Source organism: Danio rerio, chromosome 25 (genome assembly GCF_052040795.2).
Source record: "Danio rerio strain M-AB ecotype USA chromosome 25, GRCz13ab, whole genome shotgun sequence".
Lineage (NCBI taxonomy): Eukaryota > Metazoa > Chordata > Actinopteri > Cypriniformes > Danionidae > Danio > Danio rerio.
Window position 1 is genome coordinate 37959717 of NC_141045.1, and position 10284 is coordinate 37970000.

At 39.4% G+C, this 10284-nt stretch overlaps 2 protein-coding genes across 7 annotated transcripts in view; both read left to right on the plus strand.

Annotated features, from left to right (window-relative positions):
* Nucleotides 1-10284, plus strand: part of ano5a (anoctamin 5a) — an 805725-nt gene that overhangs the window by 129650 nt on the left and 665791 nt on the right. The gene's annotated exons all lie outside the window — the stretch shown is intronic.
* The window catches only part of gas2a (growth arrest-specific 2a), a 51689-nt gene that overhangs the window by 23436 nt on the left and 17969 nt on the right, over nucleotides 1-10284 (plus strand). For 5 of the 6 annotated variants that reach the window (XR_015526809.1, XR_015526810.1, XM_087312670.1 and 2 more), the window contains exon 4: nucleotides 7117-7258. Coding sequence is in view for 3 of the 6 variants with exons in the window: in XM_087312670.1 (XP_087168796.1) it covers nucleotides 7117-7258 (142 nt within the window). In the remaining 3 variants the exon portion in view is untranslated. Of the gene's footprint in view, nucleotides 1-7116; nucleotides 7259-10284 lie in introns of those variants that run through there. The other variant, XM_087312671.1, reaches the window with a different exon arrangement.

Genomic DNA, 10284 nt, shown 5'->3' on the forward strand with positions numbered 1-10284 from the left:
TACAACATCTGTGAAAGACTGTGTACTGTACCATATGACCATTTTAATTGACTTTTTAGCCCATCATTTACTTCATCTCTAATTTTATATCTAATATCTATTTGCTTATGTACATGTGTGTAAATAATTATTCATTCCTTTTTGTATAGCAATTTCAGTAATGTTATTGAATAATATGCAAATGGTTGTAAAGTAACATATTTTGTCTTATAGTAAATTAGTAATTGAGTTTGCGTTCAATTTTTTTATTTAATGATTTATGTTTATAGTTACTATGTAAATCAAATCAATTAGCATAAATCTGATTATTTTGTACAACATTGTGCAGAAATGGCAAAAAATGTCCACAGATTCTGTCTGGCCTTACTTGCGTCTCTAGTCTTAATGGACAAATATTTAATTTATGCTTCATTTGCACTCATCACATAATATTTGCTAAAAAAACAACCGATTTGGTTCATTTATTCAATTTGATGTGGGTCATATTAAAGAATATATTTTATTGAGATTAACACAATATTAAAAAATGTCTCTTAAATTAGTGAAAAAAGTTTTTGCTCATTATATTTGTATTGCCACACAATTGCTGCTTATATTTTCCACCGCAGTAAATTAGTTCAGCATGGCTGCCAAATAGGCTTGCGTGTTTCAAAATAGCTTGCGGTTTATCGGTTTCAGGTGCTTGTATTGAATGCATCTTCAGTTTCTCTTTAACACAAAGACTTTTGTCTGGAGTCGGAGCCGCTCTCCGCTCCCTGCCAAACCTCGGCATTGTGGGACGATGAACTTTGGAGGAAAAAAAGAAAATCTCTGAGCTTTTTCAGCCTAATGAAAGCCGCGACTTGTTAAGTGTTCAGAAACTCCTCCAGATGGGAAAAGCATTAAGATCTCTCTTTTTTTTTTTTTTTTTTTTTTTTTTTTTTTCAGTGGTAAATTAAGAAAGTATTTCTGCTTGTCTTGGCCGAAACCCACCTCTTATTGATACTCCGAATGGGGTTTATTGTTATTATGACAGAAATAATTGCTAAAGTTTATATATTTTTATATATATATATATATATATATATATATATATATATATATTTTAAGAATCTGTAAAATGCATGTGATGTGATCAAGAAATTATACATTAAAAATGAAATAATAGAAATAAAATATATTTTTTTCTTGCCAAACATGGCAGGTAAAGTTTATAATGTATGCAAATGTAAAATATTTGTCTGAATATTCGCAATGAAATGTTAAAGGGCCATGAAACCCCCTTGTTTCAGCTGGGTGTTTTCAAACCTCTAATTTGGGGAAAAAGTCAAAAGTGGGCGTGTCCAGCTCTGTTTAGGGGGGAGTGTCGGAGGTGCAAAAGAGGGAGAGTCTGTAAAAAAATTAGCATAAAAATGGGAGTGTCGGTTTGGCCTTATGCTGATTTTCAGAGACAAAATGTGTATATACACACACACACACAGGGGAGAAAGACTGACTGTGTTTACATGGACACCAGTAATCAATTTTTTTTTGCCAAATTATTAAATGATGGACTTTAACTGTAATTTGGGTCTTTTATTCAGGAATTTCATTCATGCTCCTCGTGATAAATAAGATATTTAATTCGAGGAACTGCTCTGAGTGTGTATTTTTCATGCAATGTTTGATAACGCATTGCGAATAAGAGAGAAAAAAACCTCCGCATTTCCCCAAAAATTAGATGGGTAGGTAGCGTCAGAAAGCCGCGTGTGTTATTCCTTTCACAAAATACGGTGAAAATCCTACACGATGGTAAGTTTGATTGCGGTGCTAACATGTTTACACGTGTAATAGTTCGATACGACTAACTTTGCCATTTGGATAAACAAAAAGCACTGGTTGCTCACTTACCAAATCTGTAGAGATGGAACAATCAACACCAACTAGAGCTGTGTCTTTATTAAGAGGAGACGAGCAGCAAATCCGGATCTCACCATTTCCAGATGAGTAAAGCTCTCGGGTAAACAATGTTCCTTGGACACATTGTTGTTGAGCGTTGCACTGTAATCAAAGCTGCGCTCTCATAGAGGGAAAATTAAAACAAAGCCTTAACTGCAGCAGATTATAAAAGCAACACTGCACGCTTGTTTTGGCAACTCAACGTGGTGTCTTTCTGCCGTCTGAACACTGTAACATTAATAAATATTAATGAAGTTGCACAATAGAGCGCGCTGATTGGTTTGAACCAAGCCTTACCCATGCATTAATGCAGCACACTCGGAGACGTAATAAGGCACTCCCAGGTACACACGTCCAGTCTACACGCTGGAATACACGCTAAGATCTCATGGCCGTGACGCAGCTTCAGAAATCAAACCGGAAGTACAGATTTGCTCAATAATGGCAATTTTCACTTTTTAGTGAGATATACGTGTCCTAATGGTCTTTTTAGCATTGTGGGACACATATACGACTGTTAATAGCTTAAAACATGTGTTTTGGTGTTTCGTGACTCTTTAAAGCATATTTTGGCAGCTTTGTACGCTTTACAGATGCTCTCTAGATATGTACATCACACTAAATATGTAAAGATGACTTAAAGTGCTTGTTCAACTCTGTGTAGATCAGTATGAATGCATTAAACACAGTAATACCGCAAAACAGTGCTGTAGGGACTTGGCATGTTTCATTTAGCGAACTGCATCCAGTTGACATATTGAAAACAGGTATTTATTTTAATTCCATTGCTGATGTTTTTTTGTGATAGGATAGTGTTTCGAACAGTGTGTTAGCATGTCTGCTGTAGTGTATGTAAAATGAGCTCATATGTTGGCTGACACACAGATTTTCTTACGGCATGACATGTTTCATGCTAATCTAGGGCTCCTGTCAGAGTTTGCTTCTGGGAAACGTAGCCCTTTGGTCTCGCAGGACAGAGATTGGATTACGAAACTATTCACTGCACTTCACTCAATATTTTACAGTCGTACAGCTCCAATACGGATCCATTCACATCAGCGATCTTGTGAATACTTAGTTTGGCCAGCCTTGCTGTTAGTTAATATCGTCAAAACAAGAGAGTTGAGCTGTTTATAAAGACCATAAAATAATTATACTTAAAGGGATAGTTCACCCCAAAATGAAACTTTACTCGCAGTTTACTCTCCCTCGAGTGGTTTTTAAACCAAAATTGCTGAGTTTGGTGTATATATTTTGATTGTATTATATGATTTTGATTGTTATTATATTATAAAAATAATTATTATTATTTTTATAAAAATTATTTACCCCCCCCCCCCCCCCTCCAATTTTTTTTTTTTCCTTTTTTTAAATATTTCCCAAATGATGTTTAACAGAGCAAGGAAATTTTCACAGTATGTCTGATCATATTTTGTCTCCTGGAGAAGGTCTTATTTTATTTTGGCTAGAATGAAAGCAGTTTTAAATTTTTTAATAAACATTTTAAGGTCAAAATTATTAGCCTCTAAGCTATGTGTTTTATATATTCAGACTTCAACTGTAAATCTATATAAAATGTTGCGCTTCCCGCTTTCCTATCTTAATTCGGCTTCAATTACTTCTGGGATATCTCGAGAGTTTTGCACACAAGTTTGCATTGAAGCATCAAGAACACATCAGGGAACTTTCACGCGTCGTCCGTTCTTATGTTTTGGAACTGAAATTTGGTGGTTTTACACGATTACACAAGGACGCACAATCGCTGAAGAACGCATATTGAGAAACAGCCATCATTTCATACGTCACTGCTTATAGATCAATTCGTACAAATGAGCTAATAAACTGACAAAGCAAAAATAGTTAAATTTTCTCAAGATCAAACACACCAAAACTGTTATTTTAAGTTTCATTTTTAGTTTTACTGTTTGCTAAAGCAAGGTGGCGCAGTGGGTAGTGTTGTCGCCTCACAGCAAGAAGGTCTCTGGTTCGAGCCTCGGCTGGGTCAGTTGGCATTTCTGTGTGGAGTTTGCATGTTCTCCCCGTGTTGGCGTGGGTTTCCTCCGGGTGCTCCGGTTTCCCTCACTGTCCAAACACATGCGCTATAGGAGAATTGATTAACTAAATTAGTTGTAGTGTATGTGCGTGAATGAGTGCGTATGGGTGTTTCCCAGTGGTGGGAATTCCACTGTGGCGACTCCTAATTAAAAGAAAATGAATGAATGTATTTAATTAAATGATGTATGAATAACTTAATAATTGTTACCGTCAGGCTTTATTCTGCAATAACGACCCCTTCTTTGTCTTGTACTTCTTCCCGGCATTCCAGTGATCATGCATTACTTCACAGGAGGACCTAATACTTTAGAAACTGCTCATTGGGGAAACTCGAGAATGTTCTGGAAAAGCGAGAGAACACAATACGTTCCAGCTACTAATACGTTCTTCCAGCATGACCTCACCCAACCTTTCTGTATGAAAACACACACTGGATAAATCCCCTGCTGAGATTCCAGTGGGATATTTGCACACCGGCGTTTATCCATCACTGTCACTCATCCGTATTGATTATTGATTAGAATGAGGGAGGATCGTGTTTGTGGAAGCATGTGTGATATTAGTAGCCTGGAAAGTGATCCGGACCCTTACTCAAGGCTAGGATGATGTCTGCTATAGTTAAAGAGAAGAACGGTAGAGATTGAGTGAGAAGGGAAATAAGGAGGGGTGAGATGGGAAAGGGGGATTTCTAAAACTTTCTCTAAAAACCCCCCAAATGCATGGCCAGTAACAAGCTGTTCTGATTTATTGGTCTGTCTCAGCCACCCTAAAAAGTCCTGCCCTCATATATAAACCCATATGAATGGATACTCTGGTTTGCAGTGCAGTAATTGTAAGATAAAAACTATATGTGCTCTGCTTTGAGACTTTGTGCATAGTTTTCTTTTCCTCAAAAGACTCTATTCATGCCAAGTGAGATGGAGTTCATTCACAAATTATAGTTGCGTATTGAATGACATAAACGTACACCCAAAGAGCTGTGGTGAAACACTGCTTGAGAAATCAATTCTGAGAATGCATCGCGATTTTCTCTTGAATCCCGTCTGGGCTTAGTTTTTAACATCAGATGTCGCTGCATGCTATACTGACAGCCATACTCTGCTGTTAAAAACTAGCCTATAGCACCCTCTGCTGTTAAAAAGTAGCCTAGAGCGCCATCTGCTGTTAAAAACTAACCTATACAGCGCCTTTTGGTGTTAAACACTAGCCTAGAGTACCGTTTGCTGTTAAATACTAACCTATAGATTGCCATCTGCTGTTAAAATCTAGCCTAGAGCACCATCTGCTGTTAAAAACTAGCCTATAGAGCGCCGTCTGCTGTTAAATACTAGCCTAGAGCTCCGTCTGCTGTTTAAAAGTAGCCTAAAGCGGCATTTGATGGTAAAAACTAGCCTAGAGTGCCATATGCTGTTAAATATTAGCCTAGAGCACCATCTGCTGTTAAAAACTAGCCTATAGAGCGCCGTCTGCTGTTAAATACTAGCCTAGAGCTCCGTCTGCTGTTTAAAAGTAGCCTAAAGCGGCATTTGATGGTAAAAACTAGCCTAGAGTGCCATATGCTGTTAAATATTAGCCTAGAGCACCATCTGCTGTTAAAAACTAGCCTATAGAGCGCCGTCTGCTGTTAAATACTAGCCTAGAGCTCCGTCTGCTGTTTAAAAGTAGCCTAAAGCGGCATTTGATGGTAAAAACTAGCCTAGAGTGCCATATGCTGTTAAATATTAGCCTAGAGCGCCTTCTGCTGTTATAAACTAGCCTAGAGCGCCGTCTGCTGTTAAACTAGCCTAGAACGATATCTGCTGTTAAAATCTAGCCTAAAGAGCTATGTGCTGTTAATAACTAGCCTAGAGTGCCTTTGTTGTTAAAATCTAGCCCATAGAGCGCTGTCTGCTATTAAATACTAGCCTAGAGCACTGTTTGCTGTTAAATACTAGCCTTTAGAGAGCCATCTGCTGTTAAAATCTAGCCCATAGAGTGCCGTCTGCTGTCAAATACTAGCCTAGAGCACCGTTTGCTGTATAAAAAAATAGGCCTAAAGCGCCGTCTGCTGTTATAAACTAGCCTAGGGCAGCGTCTGCTGTTATAAACTAGCCTAGAGCACCGTCTGCTGTTATAAACTAGCCTAGAGCACCATCTGCTGTTATAAACTAGCCTAGAGCAGCGTCTGCTGTTAAAAACTAGCCTAGAGCAGCGTCTGCTTTTATAAACTAGCCTAGAGTGCCGTCTGCTGTTATAAACTAGCCTAGAGCAGCGTCTGCTGTTATAAACTAGCCTAGAGTGCCGTCTGCTGTTATAAACTAGCCTAGAGCGGCGTCTGCTGTTATAAACTAGCCTAGAGCGCCGTCTGCTTTTATAAACTAGCCTAGAGTGCTATAAACTAGCCTAGAGTGCTGTCTGCTATTATAAACTAGCCTAGAGTGCTATAAACTAGCCTAGAGTGCTGTCTGCTATTATAAACTAGCCTAGAGCAGCGTCTGCTTTTATAAACTAGCCTAGAGTGCCGTCTGCTGTTATAAACTAGCCTAGAGCAGCGTCTGCTGTTATAAACTAGCCTAGAGTGCCGTCTGCTGTTATAAACTAGCCTAGAGCGGCGTCTGCTGTTATAAACTAGCCTAGAGCGCCGTCTGCTTTTATAAACTAGCCTAGAGTGCTATAAACTAGCCTAGAGTGCTGTCTGCTATTATAAACTAGCCTAGAGCACCATCTGCTGTTATAAACTAGCCTAGAGCGCCGTCTGCTGTTATAAACTAGCCTAGAGCGCTGGTTGCTGTTATAAACTAGCCTAGAGCGCCCTCTGCTGTTATAAACTAGCCTAGAGCGCCGTCTGCTGTTATAAACTAGCCCAGAGCGCCGTCTGCTGTTATAAACTAGCCTAGAGCGCCGTCTGCTGTTATAAACTAGCCTAGAGCGCCGTCTGCTGTTATAAACTAGCCTAGAGCGCCATCTGCTGTTATAAACTAGCTTAGAGCACTATCTACTGTTAAAAACAATCTTAGAGCGCCGTCTGTTGTAAAATACTAGCCTAGAGCATCCTCTGCTGTTAAAAACTAGCCTAGACCATCCTCTGCTGTTAAAAACTAGCACTGGTATCCATCTTGCATCTGAGACATTTAAAATGCAAATGTTTTTTTTCCTCTGTTTCAGTCGATCCCCTGTCGCAGGATTCCCTGTCGAGCCAGCGCTGCATCTGGCACCTTCTTCGCGCGGGACAACACCGCTAACTTTCTGTCGTGGTGTCGAGAGGTGGGCGTTGGAGAAACCTGTCTGTTTGAGTCCGACGGTCTCGGTGAGTCTCTTCAACAAACTATAAATCAGGTCTTTTATCCACATGGGGTTTCTCTGAGAGGTTTTTAAAGGCATACTTCAAACGAATTTCTTCACCATTTCTTCACACTCAAGTGGTTTGGACTTTCTGGTAATGCTTTAGAATAGCGGTCCATTAAATGTTAATTACTAACATTAACTAAGCACCAACAAGCATTTATTGATCAAAGTTCAACATTAACTGATGCATAATTAACGTCCAAAGTTCTACTTGTTAACAGTAGTTAATACACTAACATGTTAACATGAACTAATGTTATTTAACTTAAATAACTTACGTTAACGAAGATGAATAAATACTGTAATAAATGTATTATTCATTGTTTGCTCATGTTAGTAAATACATGAACTAATGGACTGTTATTTTTAAGTGTTACCGAATTCCCTTTTCCTATTGTGCGTTAAACAAGCAGCCATTAGCATCCAAAGTAGGAATAAAAAAATACAATGTAAGTCAATGGCAGATTTTTCAGTATCTTCCATTGAGGTCAACTGAAAAAACTCAAACAGATCAGGAACTAGTGGAGGGAGAACTATCACTTTAAGTCTGATTCATTGCAACAACTGCAGCTCTGTGCTTCTAGATGACAGTAAATGCTCTGAGAGTGTGTGTTGGACCCTCATCAGACACAAAAACAACAGATGTCTGATTCTGCCCACTCTAAATGTTGGATGGTTAAACACATCCAGATTTTTACGTTCTGAACGATGTTTTTTAATGGTTTGGTGAACATAAAGGAGGGGTTCGGTTTTTGGAAGCATTGCGGGAACGTTACCTGAATGTTTTCTGAACACTTTGAAACATTTTTCAAAAAGTTCGATGAACTAAATTCAGTTCATTTCACCTTTATTTCTATAGCGCTTTTACAATGTAGATTGTGTCAAAGCAGAGTAACACAGAAGTTCTAGTTAACTAAAACAGTGTCAGTCCAGTTTTCAGAGCTGAAGTTCAGTTAAGTTCACTGCTGTGAGTCCAAACACTGAAGAGCAAATCCATTGATGCGCAGCTCCACAAGTCCCGAACCAAGCAAGCCACTGGCGACAGCAGCAAGAAAAAACTTCACCAATTGGCGAAAGTGAAGGATAAAAACCTGGAGAGAAACCGGGCTCAGTTAGGCACAACTGTTTCTCCTATGGCCATACTTCTTGTGCAAAGCTGTCCTCCACTCTATATCTTGGGACCATCTCTTCACAAGTCTTGAATCCCATCGATGGAGCTGCATTGTCTCTAGGGGCCTCGGGATGAGTATCCTCAGTTGGAAATAGAGAATTTAAAGAGTGTATTTAAACGAGATGCAAAAATGGAGTGTTATAAATGAAGATAGCGGTTATATAAACGTATAAGCATATGAGAGTTTCTAACACAATGTCTGGTGCATTAGGGAAGAGTTGTCAAGCCAGCTCACCTGCATGGAGCACATTCATGCATCAAGCAGTTATGTGATGCATGGTGTGTATGCTTTCTTAAAAAGATCCGTCTTTAATCTAGTTTTGAACTGAGAGAGTGTGTCTGAGCCTCGGACATTATCAGGAAGGCTATTGCAGAGTTTAGGAGCCATAAATGAGAGGGCTCGACCTCCTTTAGTGGACTTTGTTATTCTGGGTACTACCAGAAGCCCTGAATTTTGAGATCTTAAAGAACGAGTTGGGTTGTAGCGAGACATGAGGTTGGTTAGATAAACAGGAGCTTGATTATTTAAACCTGTATAGGTAAGGGGCGATATTTTATAATCAATATGAAACTTAACAGGCAGCCAGTGTAGAGAGGATAAAATTGGGGGGATATGATCATATTTTTTAGGCCTGGTATGAACTCAGGCAGCTGCATTTTGTTCTAGCTTTTTTTTTTTATTCTAGTACATGTTTTTCGTTGTGGATGCTCCTCTAGCCACAACCCAGTATTGGGAAACACCCAAACACACTCATTCAAACACACTCATATACACTACAGCCAATTTAGTTAATCGATTCCCCTATAGCGCATGTTTTTGGACTGTGGGAAAACCCAGCCGGGACTCGAACCAGCAACCTTCCTGCTTTGAGGCGCCACTAATAACCACTGAGCCACCGTGCCGCCAAGATGCATTTCTTTGATTAAAAAAAAACATTTCAATTCTATTAGTGTGCTTTGTGGAAACTGCTGCCTTTTTGGCTGTTGTCAGTGTCACAGCTGACTGCCTGTAAATCCCAAATCTACAAAAATAAAACAACTTATTGCATTATCATTACGCTACAGAATAACCAGATTTGTAATGCTCGAAACAGCAGTTTAAGAAGAAACAGTTTATATTTATTCCAGATTGTTTGTTGGTCATGTACAGACGTTGTTCGCAGATGCATTAAACAAGTGAAAATATGGAAATGGTTTAATAAAAACCCCTGTGAAGCATTTCTGGAATGTCCCATGATGATCAGACTGTTTGTGGGTCAGTTTTCCTCTCTGCATCTCTCGAAACGGTGATGAACTCTAGAGATTCAAACTGTTTTCAAGGAGGAACGTGTGTGTGTGTGCGCGTGTGTGTTCTGGTCCTGTAAACAGTGTTATGCTGCTGTGTATGAGGACTCCACGTCTGTCATGTGTCAGATCTGTTCCAGGTTGAGTTCTGCAAAAGCTCCTTTATGCTTTGCTTTCAGCACATGTCTGAGAGAGCAGGAGAGAATAACAAGTGTGCCTGAACTACAGAAAGATGCAGAGAGATGGGATGGGGTCATTAGGGAGGACAGCGCAACTCCGCTTCCGAATGCAGAACCAAACGTTTCTCCTCCCACCAGACTTGCACATGCAAAGGTGTGAAATGGGTTGACTTCCACACTCCTAGGAGATGCTTTTGTGAGAAACTCGAGCTGGAAAAGCCTTCCTAGCATTCCGTGTTGCGTTATTGTTGTATCATATATCACATACACTCCTATGCATTCATTCATTAGTACATTTTCCTTTATTAATCAGGGGTCGCCACAGCGGAATAAACCGCCAACTGCATATGTTTT